We start from the raw sequence: 16,423 nt of genomic DNA on the forward strand, positions 1-16,423 counted from the left end.
CCTGCAAGTACAATTTTGGCTGTATTATTTGTGGCTCCTTCAAAAATTGCTCTGGCGAAATTTTATATTTATTAAATTGAATAGAAGTCGCTATTAAATTTCTTTATCAAATAAATAATCGGTGATCCTCTGTCTTTAAATATTTTAAAGAGGACCTATAGTCCGATTCACGATTTTGCATATCCTTTAGTGTGTATGTGTGTAGTATTAGTACATGCTAACGATATGCAAAATGTACAAAACAAAGTAAACGATGACGTGAGTTATCGTCTCTCCAACATAGATCTCTTTTCTTGGACTACAACAAACACACAGATAGGCAACAAGTTTACTTCCTGGGATTGATGATGTAGTAAAGATCGACGTTATCATAATTCCTCCCGCTTGGAATCACAGCCTGTAAGTTAACTCCTGTTAGCATTGCATTGTGAGCAAATCTTTCAAAAATGGTAAGGAGCGTCACATTTCCAGGTATTCAGGCCAACCGCGGCGTACAGATTGGCTGGCCAATTAGGGACATAGGGCTTTTCAGATCGATGAGTTTTGTACAAAATTGGTGCATTTCAGGAACACAGTATCTGTATCTACAAAAACCTATGGTATGTGGAAAATGTGTTTTTAACCATAAACCACGTGAACACGTTGTTGTATTATACCAAATACACAAAATAACATTCTGTTTTTAGCAAAGAAATATGTGCTCTTTTAATGATCTCCTCACATTCAATCAGAACTGTACACGGATTGACACATTGCTTTTGAGCAAGGAGGATGTAAATTTTCACATTCAGTGAATTCTGTCAAATGAACCATGAAAGTATTTACACAACAATTGCATATGTTATAAGGTATTTCATGACATTTTAAATGCATAACATATATCCAAAAATGTAAATTATGAGGATAATAAAAACTAAATGTAAGGTTGATGGAAAGCCACATCAGAGCCAAATTTAAACTAAAGTGTTTCAGTGTACCATATCAAATGTTATAAATATAAAAATAGCCACCCAGTTCTGCAAGATTACATTCACTTTCCCTTACATTCATTTGTTTAAAAAGTATAACTCCTAAACTCTTCTGATTAATTGCTAGCACAGTGGTTCAGTGGGTAGCACTGTTGCCTCACAGGAAGAAGGTCCCAGCTCAAGTCTCAGCTGGGTCAGGAGGCCTTTCTGTGTGGAGTTTGCATGTTCAACTTTACTCTAGGCACCCAGATTTCCTCCCACAGTCCCCAAACATTCAAATTAAGTGAACTGGAGATGGCAAATCCCAACTTGTGTGGATTAACTTGTGTGTACTTAAATATTTAGCTGCAACTTTCTTTTGACAGTCTTGCAGCCTTTAACAGAGAAGATTTTCTCATCTGGAGGGAAGAAGGGAATTTCTCTTAGAGCTTTGTTTACAAGATTATGATCAACAGCGATGTTCATATTGGTCATTTCATCCAGAACACACTGGCGTACATGCCTCTCTTCCAGAGGTAGGAAAGGAATAAAATGATCTACCAGGTGATGATCTAGTAGACACGAGTGCCAAAAACCACCTGTTAAACAGAAAATATTTATGTTTTCTTGAGCGAATTGGAACAAATGTAATATAAGTCATTATACCTGTACAACAGTTCTTTCTGGTTCTCGAATCTGATTGGCTAAGAGCTATGCGATATTGTACTGATAACGGCACAGTAACCACTTCACCTATCGTATCATTCCGCCACCTAGTGAATGGAGGTCCTTTAAACAGGCTCATCTCTGAATGGAAAAACTGCACGCACACACGGACACACACAAATGCGCTGTTTTTAATCACTCTCCATGTGTCTCATTAGTTCACTAGCTCGTAAATCAGTATGTGAATCCCAATCGGAAGTTATTATTCCGTCAAAGATCAGCGCTCTGAAATGTTAAGTTAAAGTTAATGGGAGTAATGTCTTGTCACATCGTGTGAACGATTAACACTTAGAAAGAGGAATGTAAACACTCGTTTTTTTCTGGAGCGATCTCTCTCCTCAGAACGCGAAAACACGGTGGAACTGCAGGTAAGCACCGCAGCTTTTAAATGTGGACATTGATCATTTATTTTATCTAGACTTGACTATTAAAACATGTTATGAGATATTGCCACTGATATATTTATAAGCAGCATGCAAAAACATCTCTCTGACACTTATAAAAAACAGTTTTATATAGTACTGACAAGAACGAAGTCTAATGATAACCGAGTGCTCGTATCATGTTAAGATTAAATGGGAAAGCAATAGTAACATTATATAAGTATAGTTTTATTAACTTTTACCTCGCGTCAAAACAATAACAACACAAAAGACAATAAATATGAATAAGAAAACAAGTAATAGTTTCATTATGACACCAAATACTGCTGATTTGATCTAATTTTGACGATCAAACACAGACAGGGCGAATATCAGAGCCAGGGAATCCCTGTCAGAGATGTAGCCCAGAGAGGGCGGTGGTCAGCGGGGCGAGTGAACACTGACGTACGCTCATGCTTTGGTTCTCATACGTACCGAATCTCACTAAGCAAACGTTCAAACAGGCGCTATCTTTACTAATCGACTGTAGATTTAAATATAATACATATACATTCTCGACTGAACTAATCTTAAAACTACACTTTGTAACCAAGAAACATTAATATAAAGAAAGCCTGTTCCGTCCATTGAGTTATCATGAGATTCAAAGCAGCAGAAAGTGTTACCTATCATTCTGGCTGCCCTCAAATCCGTGGCGGAAGAAGTAGTTCTCAAACAAAGAGGCTTTTAAAATAACTCCGTTGTTGTTTTCTAGTTTTTGTTTTTCAAACGTGTGCCGTCAAACTGTTGTATAAAAGCAATATCGCTCTCGGAGCTCAAGAGGCCTACGGCCTCGTGCCTCTGGCCTAATCACACACTCCTACTTGAGCGATATTGCTTAATTAATATTATGTGATGTTATTTATGATGAGCGTTAAAGTTTTAGGGTTTAACAATATGGTAAGTGAAAGTGACGTATTTGCCAATGTATGGTAACCAGGGCATGAAATTAACACCCGACCACGTGCCAAATGCGGGTGGATTTTGCAATTGGCGGGTAACACTGTCAATCTACCAGCCACATTGGCGGGTAGCCAATGCGAATCAATGATGTGCGGGTCATTGTATAAACAACCCACTCCCGACCGACATTTTAAACTAACCCGCCCAATTTTTCAACTCGACCGACTGACCGCGGCCTGAATATCATTAAAATATTTTTGGATGACTCGTAACCGGCACCCGCTCATTTCTTATCAACCCGCGCATATCACCGATGCAAATTGAGTGATTCATTGAAAGGATGCGACTGCTGTTTCGCAACGTTCATGCGATTGGAAAGAAGATGAGGCACTTCTCTGTCTACGTTTGGATGTGCGAGTAAGTATTAAACTGTTGGTGAGATGGGAAGAGAATGCAATGCTGACATAGGCTACAGTTCAATCACAGGTACACAGATGTGTAGTGCTGCTGTGACGGATCAGAACTCTTGATGTGTAAACTTTAGAGAGAGAGTTGCGCTACTATGCCTTATACTGTAGTACATTAACATACATTTTGCGAATAGAGTAATGAAAAACAACGCATGTGTGGCGTTTATGTGCGCAGTTTGTGCCCCCTCTGTCTCTGTGTGCGTTCGCGGGTTTAAGGGCACTCAGTACTAGGGCACATCGGAGAGACGCGTTCCTAAAAGCATGCGTACATAAAATCTTTCTGCTCTTGACAGGGCACATATAAACAAAATTATCTCAACAGTATTCATTTTCTAATAAAACATTTCTTTATGTCTTAAGTGTATGTATAGAGAGTCAGAAACCAGTCTGTGCTGGTCTTAAAGAGACAGTAACCTCAATTAACCTACTTAAGTCATTCATGTTAATCAAACAACCTAAGACAAAGAGAAATTCACTTTTGTAGCTCTGAAAAAAAATTATATTTAATTCATACAATAAAGACAGTGTTATCATTCACTATTCAGGCAAAAAAAAAAAAAAAAAAACTGGCAGGTAAAAAGTCTCTGTGGCAGGTGGTCAAAAAAGTTAACTTCAGGCCCTGATGATAACCCATAATTAGAATGTATCTTCTTCTGCTGAAATGGGTTGTTTTAAAGGGTTAATTATAAGCAGTTTCTGAATAAGTTTTGATTGAATGTTATAATACATACTTTTTCCATCATTAAAGATATCTTGAGAAATTTTAGTCTCCATTTCCTTGCTGTACATCTGTATTTCTTCTCTGTCTTTCCCTTCTCTCCAGAAATCCAGAGTTATGTTATTGATCACATTCTGGCCTGCATTGCTGTAAAGATAACATTTTTATTATGGAGAGTAGGTCTATCACAAAAGGACCAATAATTGAAAGAAAAATAATTGAACTTGCATTATGATTGTTAGATTGCTGCAGCATGATTTATGTTTAGGTATTTTACCGGTTTCTGATTTATTTAAAAAGTTTAAACACGTCCAGACACTGGTTATGTTTAGATTAGTATCACTGTAATACAATTACTGTAGTTATGCAGCTGGTTGCCAGTAACTTACTGTAGATTTTAATTTATGTTATGTTTTTTACTGGCAACCGTTTGTTCAAAGTTAAATGAACATTAAACATTAACAAGTCTTTGTCTTTACAGAATAAAAACACCCTCGTGCAAAGTATTCTGGAAACCAGAAATCCTCATAAACCTTTTTCTGTTTATTTCCCTTCGGAATTGGGTTCCCAGAATGCTTATTTTAGTTTTAGTAAAGGCCAATTCATACTGATCACGTTTGTTGGAGTCTGTTGGGTCAGTATGAAACCCCTGTTGGCAGTTGTTGGATCAAAGTAAATGAGACTTTAGGGGCTGGACACACCAAAACTTTTAAATGCGGCTGAAAACGTCTTGAGGACGCCGAATGCCAGCTGTTTTCAGCCGAGCGCTTTGATAGCCGTGATACTTGAGCTGTGAGCCGGTTGACGAGCGGAGCTTTTCACTCAAAGTTGAATCTCTTTCAACTCTCGACGCTCAGAGGAAAAAAACGCTAGCTGCTGGCTTATTTGGAAAACGCTGAGTTTCCATTAGAATCAATTGAAAACATGCGCCGGCCGCGGGCGTAAAAGCTTTGGTGTGCACGCTCCCTTAGAATGTTGGGGTTTGTTGGAGTTCGCTGCAGTTGGTTGTGGTTGCACCAGTGTGACCTTTAAGATAAGATAAAGACTTGTTAATGTTTTGTTCACTCAATTTTGAACAATTTGTTACCGTAAACAACATAAATTTAAATCGACAGTAAGTTACTGGTGTCGCGAGGCTCCATCCCTTTGTTTGTGGCTATTGATACTCATTGATTCTTCACTCCCAACCTGATTGTTGTTATGGTTATTCATTGTTTCATGTTAAAATACCCTGGCTGCATTCATCCCTGACAAGATGTTGCACAACATTTTTAAACAGAAACGGTGATGCGTGGAACAACCTGTTTTGATGACGCAAGAGTTGCAACTACGGTAGCTGAGAAGGCCATTCTACTTGTTCTTTTTTAAATCTTTTGGAGACTGATGAAATTGTTATAAATACTTTATACTGTAGTATGCTCGATCATACAGTCGTGGCCCTTGTCGTCTAGAATGAAAGAGAACATTCCAACTTGCATCCATTGTACCGCATGATTTATTTACATGCTGATTGGACTGCAGTTCTGACACACCCATCAACAAGAGAAAATGTATCTCAAACTCTGTTGCACACTGGTGTTTTTCCAGGAAACATGTCCTTTAACCCAGAAACTGTAGCAAAACGTGAGGTCATGTGACTGCGGGTAGATTGCTACTGTTCAACATTCTTGTAATTGCAGATGTACGTAGTTTGTTTTACAGTGTTTGCAAAATAGTATGCAGCAAATACATATACTCCGTTCTCATCAAAGCCCTAATTTTTATCGGCTCCATTAAAAGACCAAACCCATAGTCAAGAGTATTACCTGAGGAAAATGAAGATTGCATTGTGGAATGACACTCCATCTACATCAGACACATAGTCCAAAAAAGCTTTTATGGTGTCAATTAGATGTGGGTTCATGCTTTCCATTTCATCAAATATAAACATGGAGTGAGGAAAACTTGATACATTTCCAATGATCCACTGTTTAAGCTGAGGCTGTGTGTTCAGAAATAAATAAATAAACTTTCTATTATCAAAACTATACTAATTGAAATACGAATTGAAATAAGGTTATTCCTTACTGTACTTCTCCTTGAGTAATGTCCTTACAGTAATGTCAAAGTCATAGATTGTAAAAAGTCTGACTTACTTCATACATCTCTGCATGGGCTTTGTTTGGGAAGTGATATGAGGCTATGAATTTATGGACATGTTTGCTCTTTTCCCCCATTTCATAAATATTCCTAGCAATGATCTTGGTGACATGAGTTTTTCCCACTCCTGTTGGTCCGTGTAAAGAAAGGACCAGCGGTTTTGATGGATTTGGATCTTTCATAAACCAGGACACTGATTTATGTATCGTTTCCAATGCAATGTGCTGCCCATATAAGGACTTCCTCAGATCTTCTTTAAACTCTGACAATATGAACATTGGTTTAGTGACATGCAGACAAAAATGTAGACTCTTAAAAATGCTAGATTATTTTTTAAACAAGTGTTTGGTTAAAAAGGAACAAACCCAACCGTTGGGTTAAATTAACCCAGAAGATGTTTTATATTTGACCCAACAATGTGTTAAAACGGCCGAGCAATTTGTGTTAAAACATCCCAGCATAGGTTAAAGTACAACCCAACAGGTTGGATTTGTTCCTTTTTGACCCAATCCAGTTTAGCTTACCTTTAGCATCAAATGGTCGTAAAACATCTTTGTCAAAAAAGACATTGATAAAGTCAAAGAATTGCATCTCAACTGTTGCAATAGGTAACAGAATAAACAGCACAAATATTTTGGCAGATTTCATTGTAAAAGTTGCTTCCTGTGATGATTTTCTTAAAGTTGCATTTGTAGTGAGTAAATGAGATTGTAATGATGTAGTTAAACAACCACACCTTATTACGATAGAGATGGGTGGAGCTTTTAAACAAATTACGTTTTTCCATAACCTTGAGCAGTATACTCATTTTTAGGTACATTATTTCACTTTTAGCTAAACTCGACTCTCTCTCTCTCTTTTAGCTTTTTTCTTGTGATTTTGAGGGTTATAATTCTCAGATCTGTATCTCTATATGCAATGTCTCTGATTTGTTTAAAATTTGTTTACTCAGCGGGTGTGGTTAATGCTACGCTAGAAAGGGGACGTGTCTTTACATTGCCATAGTAAAGTGGGGTAAAAATGTTAACGCAATTATTTTATGACACTGTAAAAACAATCTGTAGAAATGACAGTATTACTGGCAGCTGGTTGCCAGTAAATTACTGTATTTAAAATTTGTTGGCAACAGTTTGTTCAAAGTTAAATGAAAATCTTTATCTTTACAGAATTAAACTAAAATAACAGCCTCATGCAAAGCATTATGGAAAACAAAATCTGAAGTAAAAAAAAAACAGAAAAAGGTTGATGGGTTCCCAGAATGCTGTGCTTGAGGCTGTTATTTTATAGATTTATTCTGTACAGACAGAGACTTGTTAATGTTTAGTTTACATTAAACACACTGTTGCAAGTAAATAACATTTAAATCTATAAGTTACTGGCAACCAGCTGCATTAATGACAGCATCAGATCTGTCTAATCTCTTACATACTCTCCCACTAGAAGTCTGAATCCAAGCTCCTCGTCTTGATGAACTTGGTGAAAAAGGATGGGAAAAACCCCACTTTTGAAGTAGCTGGTCCCACATTATGGAACAAACTCCCTTTCAACATTAGATCGGCATTTTCTGTGCCTGAATTCAAATCCTTGTTGGCATCATCGAGCCACAGTTTTGGCCCCACCCAAATAATCCTGAACACAGAAATGTAAAACTGTTTAATGGTGTTTAACTCCAGTTCAGTTCACACTCTTTGTAATGTGTTTCAGCAATACATTTATAACATTGATAATGTGTTAAGAATCAGTTTTCTGAAACGACTTTACAAAGATTTTAACAATACCATTTTACAGAGGTGAAGTTTAATCATAAAGTAGACAAACAAAGGTGAAAAGTCAAAGTCGAGCTATACTGTCATGCAGTGCATCTTATCAGAAATAACATTTCCATCAACAGTCCCTGGATACAGTAAAACAGGAGATTATTATAGCATAATCAGTTGAATATAATTAATGACAGTCACTCAATTGGGAATAAAATAATGTATAAAAGTGTCTTCTAGCGACTGGCTCAGGTATATAAATAAAGTCTCTTTCATCTATTCTTTAAAATACAAAATCAGCTTTTGTCTGACTGACTTGCAGCCTTTAACAGAAAAGATGTTCTCCTCTGGAGGGAAGAAGGGCATCTGTCTGGCCACTGTGTCTGCAAGATCAGGGTATTGAGCTATAGGGATGTTCAAATTGGCCATTTCAGCCAAAACACATTGACGTACATGCTTCAGTTCCAGAGGTAGGAAAGGAATAAAGTGATCCACCAGGTGTTCACCTATTAGACAGGAATGCCGAAATCCAGCTGTTAAACAGAAAGTGTTTATGTTATTTTAGAAAAAATGTTTTACAAAATGGTGTAAAGTGACATTTGTGCTTAGGTTGGGAAAGACCCATAGTGAATATGTTGTACTCTACTTATAAACAAGTTTTTATGTCAAATTGTGTCAATTATATCTTCTTCTGCTTAAAGGGTTTGTTTATAAAGGGGTTAATAAATTAGCATTTTCTGAATAGGTTCTAATGTTTTAATACATACTGTCTTCGTTATCAAAGATGTATTGATAAATTTTAGTCTCCATGTCCATGCTGTACATCTGTATATCATCTCTTCTTTTATGTTCTCTCATGAAAGCCAAAGTTATGTTATTGATCACATTCTGGCCTGCATTGCTGTGAACAGACACAGTTTACTATGGAGAGTAGGTCTATCACAGGGGTCTCTGACCTTTTTCTGAGCAAGGGCTACCATAATGGATACTACAATCTGGAGGGATACTTTTTTAGTCTACTCAAAACCTTTTTGCTTTACTTGTAAATTGTTTTATCATTGTTTACCGTATTAACATACATAAAAGAAGCTAAGCCAAATATGTTATAAATGAATATTAAAATTGAGGTTATTAACAACACGGACTTCATGCAGGCAACCATGTTGGACACTACTGGTCTATCATCAGTTATAACAAAAGAACCAATAATTAGGAAAAATAATTGAACTTTCATTATGATTGTTAGAGTTCTGCAGTATGATTTATGTTTTGGGTATTTTGCTGATTTTTGATTTTCTACCGGTCAATAAATGTAAACACATGGTTATACTCAGAATAGCATACCTTCATAATGCACCATAATCCCCTCAACTGGATTTTCAGTTTGACAAACAACATTTTTATTGACTTATTTTTATTTAGACTTTACCAAATGAGAATAAAAAATTAACTTTGACTTTATTTCTGATAGCTGGAAATCAGTCATAAATAAAACAGTGACATTATGTGACACACATAGACACCCAGAGCAATGGGCGGCTATCCCTACAGCACCCAGGGAGCACTGAGGAACATGTGACTTGCTCAAGGCCACATGAGTTGTAACCTAGTCTCAGCCTTAGACTGAGGATACGGTATATATTCCACAGTTTGCAGCAAGTAGTATACTTGTACAGTGTTCAGCCAGTATATTTATCAGATCCCAGAGAAGACCAAACCCATAGTCAAGACGATTACCTAAGAAAAATGAAGATTGCATTGTGAAATGACACTCCAGCTACATCAGGCACGTAGTCCAAAAAAGGTTTTATGGTCTCAATCAGATGTGGGTCCATCTTCTCCACTTCATCAAATATAAACATGGTGCGAGGAAAACTTGATACACTTCCATGAATCCACTGTTTAAGTTGAGTCTGTACAGAACAAATAAATGTTTTACATTTCTTAAATCTAAAAACGAAAACTATATTCATTATAATCCTATAATGAATTTATTTGTATTTTTAAATGTCTCACACCTCCTTGAGATTTATATACCTACAAACTTTAGATCTAAACCTGATTTAACACTTCCCTTTGCATTTCAAGTTGCTCAGCTGCCACATAAACCTTACTTCACAACAACAACCCAACCCTTTACCTTCAACTTGCTTTGAAGTTTTGGAGTTTGATTAGATAGTAGTACAATTTAACAACTGCTATTTAATTCTAGTACTAATAATAATAATGACAAAGTCATCAGTAAATATAAAGAGTCTGACTTACTTTATACGTCTCTGTGTGCTGTTTGAGTGGGAAGTGATATGTGGCTATGAATGTGTGGACATGTTTGCTCTTTTCACCCATTTCATAAATATTCCTAGCAATGATCTTGGTGACATAAGTTTTTCCCACTCCTGTTGATCCATGTAAAGAAAGTACCAGGGGTTTTGATGGATTTGGATCTTTCATAAACCCGGACACTGATTTATGTATCGCTTCCAATGCAATGTGCTGCCCATATAAGGACTTCCTCAGATCTTTCTTAAACTCTGACAATATAAACATTGGTTTAGTGACATGCAGACAAAAATGTACACTCTTAAAAATGCTACAAGTGTTTGGTTAAAAAGGAACAAACCCAACCGTTGGGTTAAATTAACCCAGAAGATGTTTTATATTTGACCCAACAATGGGTTAAAACGGCTGAGCAATTTGTGTTAAAACATCCCAGCATAGGTTAAAGTACAACCCAACAGGTTGGATTTGTTCCTTTTTGACCCAATCCGGTTTAGCTTACCTTCAGCATCAAATGGTCGTAAAACATCTTTGTCAAAAAAGACATTGATAAAGTCAAAGAATTGCATCTCAACTGTTGCAATAGGTAACAGAATAAAAAGCACAAATATTTTGGCTGATTTCATTGTAAAAGTTGCTTCCTGTGATGATTTTCTTAAAGTTGCATTTGTAGTGAGTAAGTGAGATGTACTGTACCTGTTTTCTTTCAAAACATTGTAAGGATGTAGTTAAACAACCACACCTTATTACGATAGAGATGGGTGGAGCTTGTAAACAAATTACATTTTCCATAACCTTGAGCATAAATGATGACAGTATACTCATTATTAGGTACATTATTTCACTTTTAGCTAAACTCAACTCTCTCTCTCTCCCTTTTCTTGTGATTTTGAGTGTTATAATTCTCAGATCTGTATCTCTATATGCAATGTCTCTAATTTGTTTAAAATGTGTTTACTCAGCGGGTGTGGTTAATGCTACGCTAGAAAGGGGACGTGTCTTTACATTGCCATAGTAAAGTGGGGTAAAAATGTTAACTCAATTATTTTATGACACTAAAAAAAACAATATGTAGAGATGACAGTAGGCAGCTGGTTGCCAGTAAATTACTGTATTTTAAATTTGTTGGCAACAGTTTGCTCAAAGTTAAATGAAAATCTTAATCTTTACAGAATTAAACTAAAATAACAGCCTCATGCAAAGCATTATGGAAAACAAAATCTGAAGTAAAAAAAAAGCAGAAAAAGGTTGATGAAGATTTCTGGTTCCCAGAATTCTGTGCCCGAGGCTGTTATTTTGTGGTTTTGTTCTGTAAAGACAGAGACTTGTTGATGTTTAGTTAACATTGAACAGACTGTTGCAAGTAAATAACATACATTTAAATCTATAAGTCACCGGCAACCAGCTGCATAAATTACATTTATACATTTATACTCACTAAAAGTCCAAGTCCTTATTCACTACTGCTTTTAGTTTATAATGTCTGCTTTGAATTTGATCCTTTATTTTGGTTTCTGATTTTGTCCGTTTTATCTTATGTCTTATTTGTTGGGTTTTTAAATTTTGTGCTCTATTAATAAACCGAACTTGAACTATAAAAAGCAAAATCAAGGAGCAGTTAAAATCTCATAACACATATAGGAAAGAAAATACATTTCCTCCAGCAAACCCTTGGTACTGTATTTACATTAGTGGAGAGAGCAGAAATGATCAACAATCAGTTAATATCAAAAAAAAATTTTTTTTAAAGGTATCTTGTAGTCGCTGCACAGGTATAGATGGTTTCAGCAGTAACAACATAAGCGAACGGCTTTCGTGGCCATAACTTCCGTTAAACTCCCCAAAGAATCAATAACAACAAATTACTTTTAGAGTTTATTTTTGATAACAAGCAAAATAAACAACACGTAGATTACCTTAGTTCACATCATATCTAAAGCGTATCAAAAACTACACTGGGCTACTGTGTAAAATGTGTACTATATGATGTATGCAATTTTAACTAACGATCGGCTGCCAAACCTCCCATCAAACAGCGGTAATCCATGATCACCGCCTTTCCTCGTCTTTTTTTATAAATTATGAAAATGCAATAGAACTTGTCAGTCAGTTTAAAATGCTTTAAAAAATATTTATATGGATGGATAAAAAACACTAATCTATCAGGACTGAGGAATTAGATCGAAAAGCTAAACAGGCTAGAAATAATAGGCAAATAAAAACATTTAAAGTCTGTGATATTAAGCACCTAGACAAATTTGAATGATTAAAAAACGCCAAATAAATAAAATAAGTAAAAATTTTGGGAAAACAGGGAAACTTTTCTGTTCTCAGTTGCTGGGCGTGTCTGCTGTCGGAACCACGCCCACTCACGGAAAGCTGGAGGCTTGGATTGTGTTAGGGGCGGGGCCATGCTCGGTGGCTCCAGTGCGTCATCGAGCAACAGTTTTAGCCCCGCCCAAATTATCCTGAACACAGGAATGGTGTAAAACTGTTTGACAGTGTTTAACTCCACAATTCAGTACTACATAGTTAACAGTATTTGTAACGTTTTTTTAGCAAAACATTTATAACATTGATAATGTGTTTAGAATCAGTTCTCTGAAATGACTTCGACTTCATTGTTACCATCTTAAGCCCCATTCGGACAGGATTAGTTTTACAGGGGTAGATGGTGTAATGTAATTTTACCACAGGACGTCTGTGATAGTAATGGTCAATTAGGACGGGATTAGAAATCTCAGTAACTCGTTTGCGCACCGCGTCACCTCTTGTCTTCACGTGCACGTTAACTTGCTTCCTGATATCAGATGTGCAAACAACATGACACAGACGAGGAAAATGCGAAACACTGTGTTTAATTTCAGTTTGGGGAGAACGTCAGTTTTATAAACAGTTCCGCGCCTCTGAGAAGTAAATTTTTTTTTTTTTAAAGTTTGTGTTGTGTTATTCAGGAACTGACTTGCCATTGACTTGTTTTTCCGCCTAGAACACAAGTAAATGCTTTTTTAAGCATTTTTATATTTAAGAGAAACCCACAAATTAAAAGGAAATGACGCGATTTATGTGTATATTTACAGCTGGTCTATTTGCACTGGATTAATTTTACCTGCAGTGTTGCCAGGTTTTCCCGCACAATTGGGTTATTTTGAAATTACAGTTGCGAGAAAATTTTGGAGCCACTGGTTGCGTTTTTTTTGGGCTGGTTTAATAATGTGCTGCGGCCGCGAAAATGTTTATCTTTAGACTTATAAAATGAACGTTCTTTATTTTCCTAATGTGCATTAATCCCATAAGCAATACCTGGCAACCCAAGGACCGCCGCAGCGTCAGGAAGTCAGTGGAAAGGTGAGTGGAGGGGCACGTTTTGCTCTTAATATCACGTCAGAAACAAGAAATAACCTTAGGTAAGGAGTTACGTCTATACTGAGAGGATACTTACAGACCATGTGAACCCATCTTTGTATGATCTTTTCAAGTTAAAAAAATATATAAATTTAGAGATAGTGGGCCCTATTTTAACGATCTGAAACGCAAGTGCGAAGCGTAAAGCGCAAGTGACTTTGTGGGTGGATCTTGGGCGCTGTTGCTATTTTCCTGGCGGGAGAAATAACTCTTGCGCCAGGCGCAAATCAATAAGGGGTTGGTCTGAAGTAGGTTCATTATTCATAGGTGTGGTTTGGGCGTAACGTCAAATAAACCAATCAGAACGCTATCCAACATTCCCTTTAAACGCAAGGGCGCAAGTTCCATTGCGGGTTGCTATTATTATGACGGATTTACCAGGCGCACGCAAGGAGCGGTTCACAGCCGAGGAGACCGAAGTTCTTGAGCAGTCAAAGACAGAGAAGTTGTTTTGTATGGGGATAGAGACAGAGCGCAGCGCGTCACAACCTGAAAACCACGCCCACCGGGGGGGAAAGCAATCCAACAGTCTCCATTGACTTTGTATTGCAAAAGGCCGCCTCCTTGTCATTTCTGGCTTATAACAAAAAACGGAATAATGCCTAAAAGCTGCTTTGGGACAATATGTACAGCTAACAAGCCAAAGAACCCAGAAATAAGTTTTTATAAGCTGTCGAGCCGTAAAACCCAGTCTTTAAGGAGAATAAAGTGGATCGCCGATTACGTTTCCCCCTATTGGACGCAGTTTTACTAATAGGAGTACTATGAAAAGTTGCCTGTTTCCATTTCTGTGTCTAAACGCTCGTTTTTTGAAGTCGACAGCTTATAAAAAATTATTTATTTATTTTTTTGGCGTGTTAGATGTACACCTTGTCACACAGCAGCTTTTAGGTATTATTCTGTTTTTAAGTTTAATCTGTAAATAAGTTTTTATAAGCTGTCGACCCCAAAAAACGAGCGTTTAAAGACACAAAAATGGATACAGGCAACTTTTCATAGTACTTCTATTAGTAGAACTGCGTCCACTAGGGGGAAACGTAGTCGGCGATCCACTTTATTCTCCTTAAAGGCTGGATTTTACGGCTCAACAGCTTATAAAAACTTATTTCTGGGTTCTTTGGCTTGTTAGCTGTACATATTGTCACACAGCAGCTTTTAGGCATTATTCAGTTTTTTGTTATAAGCCAGAAATGACAAGGAGGCGGCTTCTCGCAATACAAACTCAATGGAGACGGTTGGATTGATTTCCCCCCCGGTGGGCGTGGTTTTCAAATTTGCATAACGGCGCTCTGTCTCTATAGGAGAAACCCGCCCAAATCAGGTTAAACAGGCCTGAGAGGAAATAGCCACAATTGTCTCATCAGCTGGCATCCCCTTCGTTGCGCCAAGCGCTATAATGATGTCAGGAGACGGGGGGAATCCCAAGCTACGCCGTGTAACGGGAGGTGGATCTGCCTCTACAGAGGACCTGACGCCAGCAGAGGACATCGCTGCGTCCACCCTCACCGCTGAGAAGGTTTGGGGGCTTTGAAATCGGACCCAAGAAACGCAAGCAAGGTCCAACCGTACACTTACAAATCAAGTTCATATACATTAAGGTTTCTTATGAAAACATTTTAATTATTATTTACATAAAATAAACGTAATACAGCCACACAACAAACTTATGAAAATATTTTAATCGTTATTAGCATCATAATTTTTCAACGCAGCCACAAAATAAATACAAACTATCACCACAATGCTCACCACTATGATTTCCCTTATCTCATGTGTTAATATTTTTTATTGTAACAATTTATGATTTGCAAAAATAACTGTTGCATCTGTGTAGATTAGATAAGCAAAGTGTGTGCGCGTTGTGCGCGCTATATGGTCAAGCATGCGCCCTTAAAATAGCATAATGAACCACGCGCAACGCGCCACTGACTTTAAACTAGTTTTTTTTTTGGTCAGTGGCGCAATTGTTTATTGAAACTGCAAAATAGCATCAGGGATGGTTTGCGCGGAACACGCCTCCTTTTTTGCGCTGAAACGCCCATGGAGCGCAAGTTCATTCCCTAGTTTTTTGTTAAATCAGCTCAGATTTACAAGTCATGTCAACAGAGATGGGTTGTCACAACTTATAAAATATAGTTGAGAAAAGTCAACTAAATTGTATAAGTTATAACAACTCACCTGTAGTTTTAACAACTCACCTCTTGTCAAGATAAATAATAGTAAGTTGAAATGACTTGTAAATCTAAGTTGATTCAACAAAAAATTTTAAGGCAGCAAATTATTTTTTACAGTGTATAAGCAAAGGTGAAAAGTCAATGTCGAGCTATACTGCCATGCGGTGCATCTTATGAGAAATAACATTTCCATCTACAGTCCCTGGAGGTACCGTGTAGAAGGAGATTATCATAGCATGATCAGTTGAATACAATCAGACACGATGACAGTCAATCAACTGGCGACTGGCTCAGGTAAAGTCTCTTTCATCTATTCATTATATACAGCCTCAGCTTCTGTTTGACTGAATTGCAGCCTTTAACAGAGAAGATTTTCTCCTCTGGAGGAAAGAAGGGCATTTGTCTGGCCACTGTGTCTGCAAGATCAGGGTATTGAGCTATACTGATGTTCATATTGGCCATTTCAGCCAGAACACATTGACGTA

The 16,423-nt window shown here is 37.2% G+C and overlaps 2 protein-coding genes across 2 annotated transcripts; both read right to left on the minus strand.

Annotated features, from left to right (window-relative positions):
- Positions 1-822: 822 nt before the first annotated feature.
- LOC129430905 (torsin-1A) lies at positions 823-7,028 on the minus strand. Its single transcript, XM_073875711.1, has 5 exons — positions 6,850-7,028; positions 6,322-6,587; positions 5,992-6,167; positions 4,200-4,333; positions 823-1,546 (listed from the first exon to the last, which is right to left on the minus strand). The coding sequence occupies exons 1-5, from the start codon at positions 6,971-6,973 to the stop codon at positions 1,302-1,304; spliced, it is 945 nt and encodes a 314-aa protein (XP_073731812.1). The 5' UTR covers positions 6,974-7,028; the 3' UTR covers positions 823-1,301.
- Positions 7,029-7,961: 933 nt separating this feature from the next.
- Positions 7,962-11,087, minus strand: LOC141369397 (torsin-1A-like). Its single transcript, XM_073875712.1, has 5 exons — positions 10,862-11,087; positions 10,348-10,613; positions 9,820-9,995; positions 8,850-8,983; positions 7,962-8,615 (listed from the first exon to the last, which is right to left on the minus strand). The coding sequence occupies exons 1-5, from the start codon at positions 10,983-10,985 to the stop codon at positions 8,359-8,361; spliced, it is 957 nt and encodes a 318-aa protein (XP_073731813.1). The 5' UTR covers positions 10,986-11,087; the 3' UTR covers positions 7,962-8,358.
- Positions 11,088-16,423: the final 5,336 nt, after the last annotated feature.

This window comes from Misgurnus anguillicaudatus, chromosome 13, assembly GCF_027580225.2.
Source record: "Misgurnus anguillicaudatus chromosome 13, ASM2758022v2, whole genome shotgun sequence".
NCBI lineage: Eukaryota > Metazoa > Chordata > Actinopteri > Cypriniformes > Cobitidae > Misgurnus > Misgurnus anguillicaudatus.